Source organism: Solanum pennellii, chromosome 11, assembly GCF_001406875.1.
Source record: "Solanum pennellii chromosome 11, SPENNV200".
Lineage (NCBI taxonomy): Eukaryota > Viridiplantae > Streptophyta > Magnoliopsida > Solanales > Solanaceae > Solanum > Solanum pennellii.
In genome coordinates, this window is record NC_028647.1 from 9,554,963 (window position 1) to 9,570,530 (window position 15,568).

General features: G+C 34.1%; 4 protein-coding genes across 4 annotated transcripts; 2 read left to right on the forward strand and 2 right to left on the reverse strand.

Moving 5' to 3' along the window:
* The first annotated feature begins 167 nt into the window (after positions 1-167).
* LOC107004360 (subtilisin-like protease SBT3.10) lies at positions 168-2,158 on the forward strand. The gene is made up of 3 exons (XM_015202570.2): positions 168-334; positions 1,328-1,425; positions 1,773-2,158. The coding sequence occupies exons 1-3, from the start codon at positions 192-194 to the stop codon at positions 1,838-1,840; spliced, it is 309 nt and encodes a 102-aa protein (XP_015058056.1). The 5' UTR covers positions 168-191; the 3' UTR covers positions 1,841-2,158.
* LOC107003630 (short-chain dehydrogenase reductase ATA1) lies at positions 1,992-3,606 on the reverse strand. The gene is made up of 3 exons (XM_015201951.2): positions 3,530-3,606; positions 2,716-3,089; positions 1,992-2,597 (listed from the first exon to the last, which is right to left on the reverse strand). The coding sequence occupies exons 1-3, from the start codon at positions 3,586-3,588 to the stop codon at positions 2,173-2,175; spliced, it is 858 nt and encodes a 285-aa protein (XP_015057437.1). The 5' UTR covers positions 3,589-3,606; the 3' UTR covers positions 1,992-2,172.
* Positions 3,607-7,063: 3,457 nt separating this feature from the next.
* Positions 7,064-11,332, forward strand: LOC107005042 (calcium-dependent protein kinase 11-like). Its single transcript, XM_015203506.2, has 7 exons — positions 7,064-7,854; positions 8,907-9,050; positions 9,168-9,320; positions 9,400-9,515; positions 10,265-10,432; positions 10,608-10,832; positions 11,009-11,332. Exons 1-7 carry the CDS (start codon positions 7,284-7,286, stop codon positions 11,147-11,149), a joined length of 1,518 nt encoding a protein of 505 aa, XP_015058992.1. The 5' UTR covers positions 7,064-7,283; the 3' UTR covers positions 11,150-11,332.
* A 209-nt stretch (positions 11,333-11,541) lies between these two features.
* Positions 11,542-15,568, reverse strand: LOC107005043 (uncharacterized membrane protein At4g09580). Its single transcript, XM_015203507.2, has 4 exons — positions 14,967-15,568; positions 13,052-13,322; positions 12,770-12,940; positions 11,542-12,093 (listed from the first exon to the last, which is right to left on the reverse strand). Exons 1-4 carry the CDS (start codon positions 15,248-15,250, stop codon positions 11,962-11,964), a joined length of 858 nt encoding a protein of 285 aa, XP_015058993.1. The 5' UTR covers positions 15,251-15,568; the 3' UTR covers positions 11,542-11,961.

The window sequence follows — 15,568 nt, forward strand, 5'->3', positions numbered from 1 at the left end:
CCATTTCTTATTTCAGTCGTAGCCAAAACCGAATTGGTAAAGCATGCATGCAACGAATATTGCGACGCGTGACAAAGTCCTCCAGCTGTAGCCTTTATTTTCTGTTAAATATAAATATAAATAGAAGTTTCAAGTAGCTCACTTTGCTAAGATAAATTATTATTATTATCACAAAGAAAAAAGGTGTAGTGATGCAGAAAATCCAAATTATTTTCTTGGTTTTCTTGTTATTGTTTGTTGCAGATTGTGCAGAAGCAAAAGTGTACATTGTTTATACTGAAAATCCTCAACCTAAGGAGTTTCATATCAAGACCTTAGCTTCTGTTCTTGGCAGGTTCTTCTTTTTTTTCTCTTCTTCTAATTAATTTCTTTTTGGGTATACACACATCACATATGTGAGATATAATGCAAGAATCTTTTATCATGCGTTTGGTTGGACAACTCTTGTATTATTTATTCCACTAATCTTTTATGATGCGTTTGGTTGGACGTATTAGCAAGTCTTATATTATTTATTCCACTATTTATATGACTTGTGTCCAGATAATTAATTCTGGGATAACTTGTTGTCTTGTTCCCGACCAATGACATTCTAATGTGGACTTTTTGATAAGTTAGGTGTTAAGAATGTATGCGTCCACTTACGTTTGATGGAACAAGATAGTAATAACAGTAGGTAAGGGACAAAAGCAGAAAGTAAAGATTGATAATTGTGGAAACCTCCTTTTTCGGGGAAGAAAAATCGCTTTGCGGGATTTCACTAGGTAATGTTGTTATTTTCGTACAGTAAGAGACTTGTTGATAGCTAGTAATATGTTACTACCGTCAAAATTCGCGTAAAGAGTGAAGAGGCGAACCCAGAATTTGAAGGCTTTGGGTGCACCAATATAAACATAGCTCAAATATAAGGTCTAAGCTAACTTAAAATAGAAACAGGCTTATGTGGAATTCAAACCCTAGTCTAGATAGTGGTAACTCTAACTTCTACCAATTGCACTAGGGCACTTTTATGCTTTTTATGGGTGCACTGTTAACTATATATTAATTTCTATCAGTTTTTCAAAATAGATACATATATACATATGATTTTTTCGAAAGTTACTGGGTGCACGTGCACCCCCATCGTATGGTGTGGGTCCGACTGAAATCAATGCTTAGTTGTTGAGTACTAATCATTGCTTGGCTATATGTCTTTGATCAGCTGATTAGTTTTTGAGTTTCCAGATAGCTTCTTCTTTTTTTTTTCATTATAGTATTGTTGCATTTCTATTATTCGGTATACGTAAGATTGAAAGATTTACTAGACTGATCTTTGTGTAAAAAAAAGTGAGGATGCTGCAAAGGAGGCTTTGATTTACAGTTACAAGCACGTGATCAGTGGGTTCGCGGCCAAGCTGACTCCTGAGCAGGTCTCTGAGCTTGCAAGTAAGTTCTATTGATTCAGTTGAACCGCCGTAGTTCCACCCCTGACCTGAACACTACATGATTCAATGATTTGTTTTGGAATGAATAAGAAATGATGAGTTCACGAACTTATGATAGGCCGGCCTAGACCCCCTCTTATCGGTATCTTTGTAGATCTTATAAGAAAAATAATCAATCTTAAGAATGATTTTTAAGCATCTTCCGTTCGTTTATTCAGTTTGAGAAACCTTATAACTGGTTCCGGAGACAGTATGCATATCCAGATTTTCTTTTTGACTGACCATGATTTCGAGTCATAACTCATTGGCTTTATAGCTTAACTAAGTTATAACTTTTTTCTTTGGCAGAAAAACCTGGGGTCTTGGAAATTGTCCCAAGCAGAATGTACCATTTAGATGGACCGAAGCTTAAGTGAAAACCAATTCTTGTGACTCCATCGCCAGACCAATTTACCTTGATATGTGTACGTATAAGCTCGTGATATATGTTTAGCATTATATGATATGCATACATAAAGGGAAGTTTGTTCCGCGAGTGCAAACTTGGTGATGTGACTCTTGTTTAAATAAATGAAAGCAAAATGTGTTCAACATGTGATACAAAACATAGTACATAGACGTTTCCTTCTGACATCTATGCCCTCCAACTTTGGATAGTATTTAAACTTAGAACAAATAGACGCACATATTCTACTCGGAGAGTTACAATAGAGAAATGCATGTATGATTAACTCCTCTGTTGTTTTCTTCAATCATTGTATATGAAACTCATTTGACTAAATGCAGAAGTGTAACCCCCATCGATAACTAGATTATGTCCAGTTACAAAACCAGATTCATCACTAGCTAGAAACAACACAGCTTGTGCTACATCTTCTAATCTTCCACCCCGCCCACGTAGAAGACTTCCTCTTTCCCCTACAATCGAACTCACTTCATTAGGCCTCAGTTCTGTATTACCAAGAAACTTTTGAAACTCACTCACAAGCATCTCAGAAGGAACACCATGAGGTGAAATACAATTAACTCGAATCCCGTGAACCCCTAGCTCACAAGCTGTGCTTCTTGCAAGTCCTAAGATTGCCTCTTTAGACATTGTGTAGGAGTGAGATGCCAATCCTCCCATTATAGCTGCAGAACTTGATGAACATATGATCGTGCCTCCACGTTTACCTGCACAATTAAACATATCTTCTCTCAGTTTCAATTTGTTGTCTGATTTTGACTTGACACGTCACAGAGTAATGTCAAAGTAGAGAGTACGTTATTGACTCGTTCAAAAGTTACTTGCCTGCTATCATTGTTCGGGCAGCATGTTTGATGCCGTGAACAACTCCATGAAGATTTATAGCTAGGAGTGTCATCATCTGATCCATTCTGATATTTGTAATGCTTCCTCCAAAGCCTGCAATTCCAGCATTGTTGAACATGATGTCTAATCTTCCTTTCCATTCAACTGCAACTTTAACAGCTGATTCAACTTCTTCTTCTTTCGAAACATCGCATTGAACGTAACGACCTCCAATAGATTCAGCTAAACTTGTACCTACTTCATTCAGTATATCTGCAATCACAACATGAGCTCCATTTTCAGCAAAAACTCTTGCCGTTGCTGCTCCAATTCCTCTCGCACCGCCTGTTATAACCGCAACTTTTCCCCTCAACCTGACACATTTCAAAGAGTTTAAGTTCTATACACTAACTGACTGACAAACGATTAGTAATATAATTTAAATTCAATGAAATGCCAGTAAGTATAGGTTCAAAGTTTGTATTGAATATCAAAGGGAAAATGCATAAGTACTCTCAACTTATGCCCGAAATTACAGAGATACATTTATACTATACTAAGGTTCTATTATCCCCTAAACTTATTTTATTGATAATTTTTTATCCCTTTTCGGCCTATGTGACACTATCGACCAGGTAGTTTGAAAAAATTATCAGCACGTGTTGGGCCAGAAGATAGTGCAACGTAGGCTGAAAAGGGTAGAAAATTATTTACAAAATAAGTTCAGGAATAATAGAACCTTAATATAGTATGAATGAGATTTCAGAAATAGATTGGATGGTACTTAACATTTTCCTAGTATCAAAATACTAACCTTTGGGGGGACAATATTTGGACAAAAGTATCCTTTGTTTCACTAGTATTGTGATCCATTTTTATCCAAGTACAAGATAACAACAATTGAAATTTAACAAAATGATCAAAGATATTAAGTATGTATAAATAGTAAATAAATGCAAGTAAGTTCCAGTGAAGAAAATGTGATCAAGTACATCAGTAGCACAGGAAAATAGGTTTGTCATATATATTTTGTTTTACAACTATATCCTACCAGAAATATTTTTTTGTTATACATTAGGGGTGGAAAATGCATTTCATGCCTAGATTTTCCATTAGCAAAATATCAGTTTTAAGGGGATATTAATTATTTTTTTTAAAATGAAAACTGTATAAATGGCAAATTGATATTTTAAAATAAATGTTATAATTACAGTTTGATTTAATTGTGCCCCGTAGCAAATTGTTGTCAGTTGCCTCTCTCCCTAAAATTTTCGCTTGCCACTCTCCCGCTTTCGTTCGCTAGTCTCTCCCTCATCTCTCTCGCTTTATACAAATAAAAATGAATAAATTGTGTTTCTGTTTGTATAAAGCGAGATAAAATTGTATATACACACGCAAATACATATATTTTCGTCAAATATACTAATAATTATGCAATACAAATATTTCTCTGCCCAGTTTTATTTTGTTTTTCTCTTTTTCTCGTTTTATATAAATATAGATTATACGAAATACAATGTATAATATATGTTTGTATAAAGTGAGAGAGAGAGCGATATTTGATATACAAATGTTTTATTTCAATTCAATGATATACAAGTTCAAATACGAAAAGCCATACAATTTAATTGAGAGGTTGTCACTACAACAAAAACAACTTTTAGCGGCATTAAATATTAACATTAATAAAGAGTGCTAAAGCCTTTACCAGCATTAGTTAAATGTCATTAGAACCGATGTCGCTAAAGGCTTTAGGGACAAAGAGTGACAATTGCTACTAAAAATACATATTTAGCGGCAATCAAGAATTAATTGCCGTCAATGATCATTTTTATTGTAGTGTGTCAACGATTTCTATTTGATGTACAAATGTTTTATTTCGATTTTATTGTATACAAATTTAAATTTTATACAGATATATAAATACATAAAATTGAAATGAGAGGTTGCCAATGATTTATATAAACAAGAGGCTGACAATAATTTATATGGTCTGTCAGCGAAATTATACAAATCCGAAGAGGAGTCAGCGAATTATACAATTGCTTCTTTTGTATATATATAGCGAAATAGCTTAATTTCTTTTGTATATATTTATAGCAAAATAGCCATAACATATTTGCTATGAAATGTAATTATGCAAACTATAATTATATTATGCAGATATAATTTTTTATCTTTGTTACATATGAAATTGCCTTTTTTAAAAAAAATCTGATGATAATCTTTAATTTATATGAACTTTCAAGTTTAACATTTTGAAATTTAACAGAATGATCAAGTATGAAATCTGAATAGTGACATGTTTCATTTTTATTTTTATAAATTTCTAATATCAGTCGCGCGCTTAATTTATCTAAGTTTTAAATTTAAATTAAATTATATTAATTCGATATTTTAAACTAAATTGATATTTAAAGATTATATGAAAAATATAATAAATTGTATTTTTTACGTATTAATATGATAAAAAAATATATCGTAAAATATTAGTTAAAGTTTTTATTATTTGACTCTAAAAATGAGGAAATCATGATACTAAAAAGGGCTGAAGAAATATAAGTTTTATCTTCTCTATAAAATTAAAAAAAGGATAAAAAGAAGAAAAATTCAGATAGTATCTTTCCACTTAATAATGTCAAGTATACGTTATCGTGGTATACACTACCAAAAGCATACAGCTGCGTATGAGTTATCCCTAAGTTTTCCAAAAAAAAAAAAAAGTTAACAAAGACTAAAAGATGCCCCCATTAAAAATATTTAAAGGACTCAAAATGCATCATTTAATATTAACATAATATATAAATTTCTTATTTAACTTTATCTACGCTAATATATTTATGTTCTCTAATATTGTTAGGTATGTATAAGCATACACTTAAATTTGTATTAAGTTAAATAAATATATACATGCATTTTACATGATTATATGTAAGGAGTTACGCGGTTAAGCAAACTTATATTACTTAATTACTCATCCTGACTATAGTTTGGTATATATACCACTTGCGACTAACATTAACCATTAGTTAAGTGGAATGAGTTTGTATAATCAGCCACGTTTGTGTATGTATAATTCGCCACATTTATATAATTCGCAACTAACACTTTGTTTGATTTGTATTTGTACGATAGTTTGTATTTATATCTGGCGATGATTTTCTTTGGTTTTCTTTTTAATCTTGTCATATACACATTCAATCTTTTTATGTATAACTTTTTAAATTAAATATAAACGTGTAGTTTCGGATTTTGTATAATATAATTTATATAATATATTTTGTATAATTATTTAAAGTTCATATGTTTATATTTGTATTAATTCGTTATTTCAAGTCTTATTATATTTATATAATTTTAGATTTTATACTGCTCAATTATACAAAAGCGCGTGAATCATACAAACGTACCTAAGAATTATACAAACGAAGTGCGAATTATACAAATTATTGTCTTCTCTCTCTCGCCTCTCTCCCCCCTCTCTCAATCTCGCTCACCTATCTCCTCCCTCGTTCAATTTCTCTCGCTAGAATATTCATTACATATGTATAATATACAATTTATCTAACCAATATACATATACAATTTACCTTTCTCTCACTCTTTGCCTTCTCTCACTCACCTCTTTCCTCCCTCTCCCAATCTCAATTGCCACTCTCTACCATATAACTACAAATTGTAATTAGCAAACTATAACTATAAAATGTAATTAAGTTATTTTTGAGTGGCAATATGTGAGAATTTCTCCATCATGTATGATGCCATTTACACGACATATGTATCTACTTATTCAATTTTATATAATTTTAAATGTTGATTTATACACAACATAGATATCAATTGACGATAAAGTTAAAACGAAACACATACTATTTCTTTAAGGAGAAAAGTTCAAATATGTGATCCGATTTTGAAACAAAACTTATCTATGTCATCCATTAAAAATTTGGCTCATTTATACTATTTTCGTTTGACAAAAAATTCATTCACGCCATTATTTGTCAATCGAAAACAATTTCAATTTTGTAGAATCATTTTTTGGCCACTTCATTAATTAAATCATATTTTTATATCATCGAACTTTGAAAAAATATTCATCCATATTAATTATTAAATGTTTAACTCATCTATATGCTATATTTCAATTAATAATAATGACATGAGCGAATATTTTCTCATACAAAAATATGACACAGATGAACTAAACTCTTAACGAATGACATAGACATATCTTGTCTCAAAATTCGACGAGATCTTTCGCTTTCTTTAATATTCATGAAAAAACATTGATCCAAAGTGGAAAGTTAAGGATGAGTTGGACATTTTTCACTTAAAATAATGTAACGTGACTCCCTCCATTTTCCCCAAACGCAAGTCCAAGTCAACTTGAGACACCATATTATTATAATAACCATGAAACAAAAATCATCATTTACAACAAACACAAATCCATAAATTTTCCTCAGAATCAACAAACAACATACTTTTTCCTTCCCAAGATTTATTTCTTTTTCAAAGATTAGAAAATAGAAGAAAAGATTGAATCTTGATTTGAAGAATTAGCAAAAATGGAGATCCCTAAATCTGAAAATAGCAAACCCCCAACAGTTTCATCATCAACAAAATCATGTATGAATGTTCTTCCATACCAAACCCCAAGAATAGGTGAGCATTATACTCTTGGTAAGAAACTAGGGCAAGGTCAATTTGGTACAACTTATTTATGCACAGAGAATGCAACAGGTCTTGAATATGCTTGTAAAACAATCCCAAAAAGGAAACTTTTTTGTAAAGAAGATTATGAGGATGTGTGGAGAGAGATTCAGATAATGCATCATTTGTCTGAACACCCTTATGTTGTTAGGATCAAAGGGACTTATGAGGATAATCTTTTTGTACATATTGTTATGGAGGTTTGTAAAGGGGGTGAACTTTTTGATAGAATTGTTCAAAAGGGGCATTTTAGTGAGAAGAAAGCTGCACAATTGATGAAAACTATTGTCAAAGTTGTTGAGGCTTGTCATTCTCTTGGGGTTATGCATAGAGATCTAAAACCTGAGAATTTCCTTTTTGATAGCTCTGATGAAGATGCTAAGCTTAAGGCTACTGATTTTGGTCTCTCTATTTTCTATAAGCCAGGTTTGCTTTCTTCAATCAATATGCTCATGTGGTTGCTCTAATTTCATCATTTGGTTATATTTTAATGATTTTCATTGCTTCTTGTTGATGCCATTCTTGAAAACCATCCTTTTTCTATATTTATTATTGCTTTAGCCTTTTCTGTCTTTAATTCTTTTCAAAATACCTTCTTTATCTGGCATTGATTGATTTTCATTGAAGAAAGGTTGGTCAACATCAATGAAAAGTTATTTGCTTGCTTTTCTACCATTTAATTAATATGTTGTTCTTGTTTTTTCTCCTTTAAAGTTTACGTTTGTCTTTTTTTTTTACTTTAAGATTTCATTAATGAGCTTCTTTGTTATCTGTCTTGTTAAATTTGCTTTGGCAGTGGTAGAAACTTTAACTGCTTTGTTGGTTTACTAAAAAGGTTGAACTTTACCTTTGGTCTTTTGTATGATGTAATGGAACTCCAAGTGAAGAACTTATTCCTGCAACTCTTCATACTTTTGTTTCATCATAGTATGCTTGCCTTCTCAGCAATTCAAGAGCCTTCTTTTTCTTTTTATTTAGGCATAATAACATAAACATGCCTTTTATTAGTTGGCATCTATGCCCTCTAACTTTAGGTGTACATAAGTAGGTACTTTAACTTTTATAAAATTGGACAAATAGACACATATCACATCTCTGCATGAAAATTTATGCCCTACGTGTAGTGTACTTGTTGAATTTCATAAAAATTTAAGTTTCTACTTGTGCACACTCAAAGTTGAAGGTCATAGATGTCAACCGAGGTCAAGTTAAAGGACATGTTTATGTATTGTGCCTTTTGTTAACATGTCCTTTTTTTACCTCCGTCTTAGAGTCAGATTCTTCTTGTTGACTTGTAAATGCAATTGTTTCATCTCTCAACGGTGATCTTAGACGAATTAAGTAAAAAAACTTGGGTAAAACAAAGCATGGCAGGAAATTTTTCAATGATCTGCTGTGCTCGTGGTGAAGTATTGGACAATTTGAGAGTGCTTAATAATGTAACCAACTATCTTCCTCCTTCCTATTTTGCCTTTCAGGGCAGTATTTCTCAGATGTTGTTGGAAGTCCATATTATGTTGCTCCTGAAGTGTTGCACAAATACTATGGGCCTGAAATAGACGTCTGGAGTGCTGGAGTCATCCTTTATATCTTGTTATGTGGAGTTCCTCCTTTCTGGGCTGGTAAAATTTTTACGTCTGATTGTTTGTAGCATCTTTCTTTTTTAAAAGGAAGGTCAAAGACTAATTCTACTTCTCTCTCTCATGCATAGTTTACTTCTCTCAATTTTCGACTCGCAGAGACAGACAATGGTATCTTCAAACAGATATTGAAAGGAAAGATAGACTTCGAATCAGAACCTTGGCCTCAGATTTCTGATAGTGCAAAAGATTTGGTAAAGAAAATGCTCACCAGGGATCCTAGAGCAAGATTAACCGCGCATCAAGTTCTATGTGTGTTAAGCTTTTTAAGTTAGTCGCAAAATTAATTGTTTCATCTTCGACTTGGTAGTTAATTTGTTCATTTTTTCAGGTCATCCTTGGATTGTGGATGATAATGTCGCTCCGGACAGACCCTTGGGTTCTGCAGTTCTGTCGCGCCTAAAGCAGTTCTGTGATATGAACAAACTTAAAAAGATGGCTTTACGAGTGAGTACTCTTTTATTAGCTTACCTGCTTTTCTTTTAATCAGCTTTTTAGCTGTCTTTGTTTTGATGTTTGGTATATGATATGCCTAACATAAGTATTTCTGCACTAGCCGTTATGAAGATATGATGCAGTTTCAACTTGGCCTCTTATGGGAATTTTCAGACATGTTTAGATATGTTGTCAAGATAATTTCACTCATTGAAGGATCAGCATGCTTACTTTATTTTATGATTTGATATCGTTGCACGATGCCGTTCACTGAGTACCTAAAAGCAGTTTAACCATTTGTTGTTTACCAAGAGCTTTGTCATTTGAGAATCTGAACTTGGTGTATATCATCAAGATGACTGAAGAAAGTATGTTTTCATAATGAGCTAGTATAACCTTGAAAACAAAAGAGTAATCATGAAAACTTTTGGACAACTTAATGTGTATCTTGATATTGTTGAAGAGGTCATGAGACCTGAACTGGCGGAGAGGTGAAATGCATAGAGATTCCTAGGGTGGTTCTGTCAACGAACTCGTCTCGGGCCGGATTAACTAACCTAACCCACCCTGATATTTGACTACACAGCGAGTAGTACACGCGTGTTTAACATATAGATGAAGTCACTCCAAAACGAACCACCTGTGAGCTAAAACTTGACATTTGTCTTTTTTGAGTCACTTACTCTGCACTACAAATATTTTTACCTAGTTCAGACTTTGCATGTTGCATTGATTTTATACTTGAATTACTGTGTAAACAGGTCATAGCAGAAAGGCTTTCAGAGGAAGAAATAGGCGGCCTAAAGCAATTATTCAAAATGATTGACACAGACAACAGTGGAACAATCACATATGAGGAACTAAAACATGGTTTGAAAAGAGTAGGATCTGACTTAACAGAGTCCGAAATCAAGGCCTTGATGAGCGCGGTACTGGTTTTTTATTCCATCTCTTTATTAAGTATCCGGAAAAAATTTCAGTTGGATTATACCCTCTTTGGACACCTGGTAGTAGGATTTGTTGAGTAGAGAAGTGTGTAGGGGTTATAGACTTATAGTCCATTCACACAAGTAGCAAAATGACGTGACCATAATGTTTCTGTAGGCTGACTTTGACAACAACGGCACTATCGACTATGGTGAATTCATCGCTGCAACATTGCATTTGAACAAGATGGAGAGGGAGGAGAATCTGCTTGCTGCATTTTCCTACTTCGACAAGGATGGTAGTGGTTATATCACCATTGATGAGCTTCAACAAGCTTGCCAAGAGTTTGGGTTAGGTGATGTTAAATTGGAGGATATTATCAAAGAGATTGATATAGACAATGTAAGTCCCCACAACGCTAAACTACTTGGTTTTGCCTCAACGTACTCCACACGTGTGAACGTAATTCATTTTTCTTCTCATCAACCAAACACGTGAATATATATTTTGGTTTCTCTGAAAGATCGTGAAATTTGTACTCAGGATCTCCGAGTTAATAATCTTTTTTCGTTTGGCAGGACGGACGCATAGATTATGGGGAATTCGCAACTATGATGAAGAAGGGAAATACAGGACTAGCAGCTAGAACAATGAGAGGCAATCTGACCTTCAATTTAGCAGATGCTCTTGGAGCCAGTGACAGTGACAATGGTCAATAGGAGATTTTTTGCATTTGTATAGCATCATCAATGTTAAATCCAATTTGTCAATGTAATTTTTTTAAAAAAATTCTTGTGATTCAGAAGCCTATATAGTTGGCTAAAGGACATAGTTATACAGATATTGTATTTTACCAATTAACTAAATTATTACACTTTTTTATGAAGGTAAATTGTAGTGTTTGTTCCTCTTTTCAATTAGAAGACCTGTCCTTCAATTTGGAGAAGTTAGAATTCCTTTTCATGAACCTCTATGTAATGATGATTTACACACATTTTATATGTGCAAACAACTATACTGGCCTTTAAAAATCAACTGTGTAACATGTTTAAACAGCCGTAAAATAAGCACTAGAGCAAGTTCTTTCACTAGTTTTTTAGAGTACAATGAGTTCCTTGACCATTCACTATATTTCCCAGCTTAGTGTTTTTGACAATTGTGTAGATGAACTTGACCAAAAACAATTCATTAGAAGAGCTCGCGACACTGCATTCATCTTTGAAGGGAATTGTAATAACAATATTATCGTGTTACCTATCACCTTTGTTTACAACCGGTTACAGGGAGTAATCTAGTTAATATAAGAAAAGGGCAAAGAACACAGTATGGAACACTTATCAGCCCTTGTGATTGCCTCAGGCAAATCTGTCAGTCACTTGAAAATGCCTTCTTCACTGTGATTCAGGTACTCGAAAATGAAGGGCTGTTACCTCAGTCCTGCCGGCTGCCACTCCAATTTGCAGTGAAGTCATAATAAAGAAATCTTCAAGTCCCTTTACAAGGTACAATCTGTTGGTCCTTCAAGAAATCTCTATTCATATATCCGCTTCCTCTTTAAGACGGTTGGCAAAATTATGAGAGCACCAATGAGGAAAAGCACAGACAAAGTCTTGAAATCATATAGATCTTTGACGGACTTCAGTTCCCCAAGGGTTAGGCCAGCCTAGCAATTTGAAGAATGACAGTAGCACTTATGAGGTCAGAATGATACAAAAGAATGATCGGTTGGATAGCACAAGCAATATTGACACATTCGAGATATCAACCAAAATGTGCCAACTCAGCCTCGAATCCTGCCCAAAGCTGAGTTGGCTGCAAATTGTTGGGATCTTTGGTGTGGGTGTGACTTGAGAGATACAAAAAAATAATCCCTCAGAAGGATTACGTACGTGCTATTAAGGCAGATCAATCACCATGTTATTCAACTACAGAGTATTTCAACATACTATTCTGCCCAATATTTCTCAGTTCATTAGTCCACTTTATTTTCCTTTTTCTTTTACTGGAGTTAAACAAAGAACGCTCTTGATAAAACCACCCCATCACTCCCACACAAAAAAAGTTGCAACTTTTCTGTGACAGCTAACTCTCCTGCCAATCAACAGATTAATCATGGTTTATTTATACTATACGAATAACACTAGCATTCTTGAAGATGAACCATGCAGGTTATTCTAGAACTTCTTTACCATATGTATCAATAATCGATTCAAGGATACAACAGTCTAAAACAGACTTCAAGGAGCAGAAAATACAGACAAGCAAGAGAAAGCGGGGAAGGAAAAAATAAAAACAAAAGGAAGAAAGAAACCGCTACTATTAACAGAAGAAAGACTTACCTTCACTGTAATATAAGCAGCTGGGATGAGACCAATCACGGTGGCCAAAAAGAAAATATGGAATGGTATATCCACAATAGGAGATGCCAAATTGATGAAAAGATTTGGTAATGTTGGAGTTATTCTCAAAAACAGCATGTAGTTGAGCAACTTATCCCGACGTTTGGCTATCTAAAACCAAAACATTTCACATTAGTGTGCAGTGTGCACCAGAAAGACGATGAATATAGTAGATGAAAGAGGCAGCACATCACTAGCAATCACTTCAAGAAGACTACAGACCTCTGCCTGGAAAAATCTCAACTTTTCAGGCCACATCCAGTTAACTATAGGCCTGCCGATCAATTTAGACAGAAAATAGCAGGACGATGCCCCAGCTGTTGCATTAAAGACAACCAAGAGAAGCCCTCTGAAAACGCCAAAAAGTGCTCCAGCAAGTAAAGACATGAAAATTGTACCAGGAATCATAAATGTCTGCATGAATATGTATGTTGAGCAGTAACCAAGAATAAATTTTGTGGGGTATACTTCCGCATACATTCCGAGATTATCCCTGGAAAAGAAAACATAATATTAACATTGAAACAAAACAGAACCAGCTGAGAAAATAAGAGCACACCTCACAAAGCAAGAGATACAATGTCAAACCCAAATTAAGAAAAGTATAACATCATTAAGCAGAAATTACATGAAAATTTTCAATCATACAGCAACAATACATTCAGGTGGGGACCACCAGTGAGAAATACTGCTAATATTAGACGTGTAATTACTTTACTTTTCTTTCCTTCTGACAAACAAGAAATCCCTGAAAGCCAGTAGCGCAAGGTTCGAAACTAAGTGGATAATGGGCCATCCCCCTCCTTTCCACTTAAATATTAGGTTTTTGTCTTGGGAAGAATTTGAACCCACGACGCGCACCTAACCCACATATCACGCATTGCGCTCTTACCACCAAACCAAAATCCTGCAGGTGATGATGCCTAGTTACTATACTTGCACCGTACCTGAAATTTTTCATAATTGCTACTGTCGGTGTTCCCAAGCCAAATGTTTGGGGTCAATGAGTATCATGTCTGTTTAATTTTCTTAATGTTACTTCCACATATTTCTCGTGTAAGATATTTCCATAAGAAATTAAAAATGATCTAATTGTTTCCAAATATTTCTGATAAGTCCAAGCTTTTGAAAATAAAAGATGTGGACTTTTAGCATTTTGAACAAAATGAGAAACACAAAACATAGCATATGAATAATGTGCTACCCTGAACATCTTCAACAGGAAAAAGGGGTAAAATCTGTTGCCTCCTCATACTTGCTTCTGTTAAGATTATTATCATCACTTATTGAGGGAGCCATGCACATCCATGCTCACAAGAGTTCGAATCAATGATAAAGCCACAAACTTTCACAAATATTAAGGGAGGGGAATCTTATGTGAATGAGAAAGTCACAATCCATCCAGGAGGGCACAAATATTGGTTTAGGGGTTACAAGAAACAAGTAGGAAAATTTGTGACATCCGCAAGAACTACTTCCTAATACATAAAATCAACAAACCTCAGGAACATTTGAGGCGTAAAAATGCATAGACTTGTCACACCACTGAAGGAGGGCATGAATATTGGTTAAGCGGTTACAAGAAACAAGAAAAATTTTTTTGTGACATCCACAAGAACAACTTCCTAATACAAAAAGTTATAATCAACAAACCTCAGGAACATTTGAGGCCTAAAAATGCATAGACTCATCACACAATTGTATAAGGTTTGGCCACATGAGCCACTGCAAACAGTTCGAGCTTTTCTGAGAAGTAACTAGGAGTTGGAATATCCAGTTACTAATTGAACCCCTGCCATAACCACCAAACGACATATTCAGACGTGGAGCCAAGTAGGGCCAAGTAGGTATATCCGAACCCCTTCAGTGGAAAATTACAGTATTTATAAAACATTATCTCAGTGAAATCCCACAAAGTGCACATAATTACACTATTTATACTTGGTTGAAATTATTTTATGCATAGTCGATACTGAATCCCCTTTGCTTTTCATGGGCTCGTTATTCATATTTTGAACCAAATATATAGTAGTATCTAAGTCAACTCATAATTTCCAATACATTAACTAAACATCACAAAAATGTCAAAGGTAAGTGAATATTAAAAAAAAAAAAGCAATGTCAAAAGTGAGTTTACTTGAGAATCCGGAGATCGGAGATGGTACGAGGCAGCTTCAATTTACCATACTCAGCAGCTGGCATTGACAAGTATAAGCAAAACAATCCTGTTGAGAACACCAAAATAACCCCAAAAGCTGCTGCAAATTCCCAACTTGACAATGGAAACCTCCCTTCCTTAAACCTCTTAGCTGTTGGCGAATCCAATTCATCTGCACACAACATATCCATACTCTTCTTCTCTTCTTCATCCCTTGTAACTAACCGACTTGTGTCCACCACTATATTCCTCGGTGCAGCCATTGACAACACGGTGATGATGAACGTAACAAACACTATACTAATCTTCAATCATATTGATCCAATCACAAAACTTCAAATTTACGAGTGTTGTTCAGCTCACAAATCTAGCCAAAGAAAAATCCCAATACATTACTGAAAATATATCAAACTAAAGCTAAATCAAAAACAAAACAAACCCAGATTCCTTTTTTTTGAAAAAAACTGAATGGAAATATGCAGAAAACAGAGAATTGGGAGCTGGGTTTACAGCACAGTATACACAAAGAACAAAGAAAAGAAAAACTACTAACGAGAAAGGAGAAATATAAGCTAGGGATT

Excerpts from the sequence above, each read along its gene's own strand:
- LOC107004360 (XM_015202570.2), top strand. The coding sequence starts at position 192 with ATGCAGAAAATCCAAATTATTTTCTTGGTTTTCTTGTTATTGTTTGTT. Across the intron at positions 335-1,327 it reads TTAGCTTCTGTTCTTGGCAG|TGAGGATGCTGCAAAGGAGG; the intron begins GTTCTTCTTTTT and ends TGTAAAAAAAAG. Across the intron at positions 1,426-1,772 it reads GCAGGTCTCTGAGCTTGCAA|AAAAACCTGGGGTCTTGGAA; the intron begins GTAAGTTCTATT and ends TTTCTTTGGCAG.
- LOC107003630 (XM_015201951.2), bottom strand. The coding sequence starts at position 3,588 with ATGGATCACAATACTAGTGAAACAAAGGATACTTTTGTCCAAATATTG. Across the intron at positions 3,090-3,529 it reads CAAATATTGTCCCCCCAAAG|GTTGAGGGGAAAAGTTGCGG; the intron begins GTTAGTATTTTG and ends GAAATGTGTCAG. Across the intron at positions 2,598-2,715 it reads TGCCCGAACAATGATAGCAG|GTAAACGTGGAGGCACGATC; the intron begins GCAAGTAACTTT and ends TTAATTGTGCAG.
- LOC107005042 (XM_015203506.2), top strand. The coding sequence starts at position 7,284 with ATGGAGATCCCTAAATCTGAAAATAGCAAACCCCCAACAGTTTCATCA. Across the intron at positions 9,051-9,167 it reads AGTTCCTCCTTTCTGGGCTG|AGACAGACAATGGTATCTTC; the intron begins GTAAAATTTTTA and ends TTCGACTCGCAG. Across the intron at positions 9,516-10,264 it reads TTAAAAAGATGGCTTTACGA|GTCATAGCAGAAAGGCTTTC; the intron begins GTGAGTACTCTT and ends CTGTGTAAACAG.
- LOC107005043 (XM_015203507.2), bottom strand. The coding sequence starts at position 15,250 with ATGGCTGCACCGAGGAATATAGTGGTGGACACAAGTCGGTTAGTTACA. Across the intron at positions 13,323-14,966 it reads TCCGATCTCCGGATTCTCAA|GGATAATCTCGGAATGTATG; the intron begins GTAAACTCACTT and ends TTTCTTTTCCAG. Across the intron at positions 12,941-13,051 it reads TGAGATTTTTCCAGGCAGAG|ATAGCCAAACGTCGGGATAA; the intron begins GTCTGTAGTCTT and ends TTTTGGTTTTAG.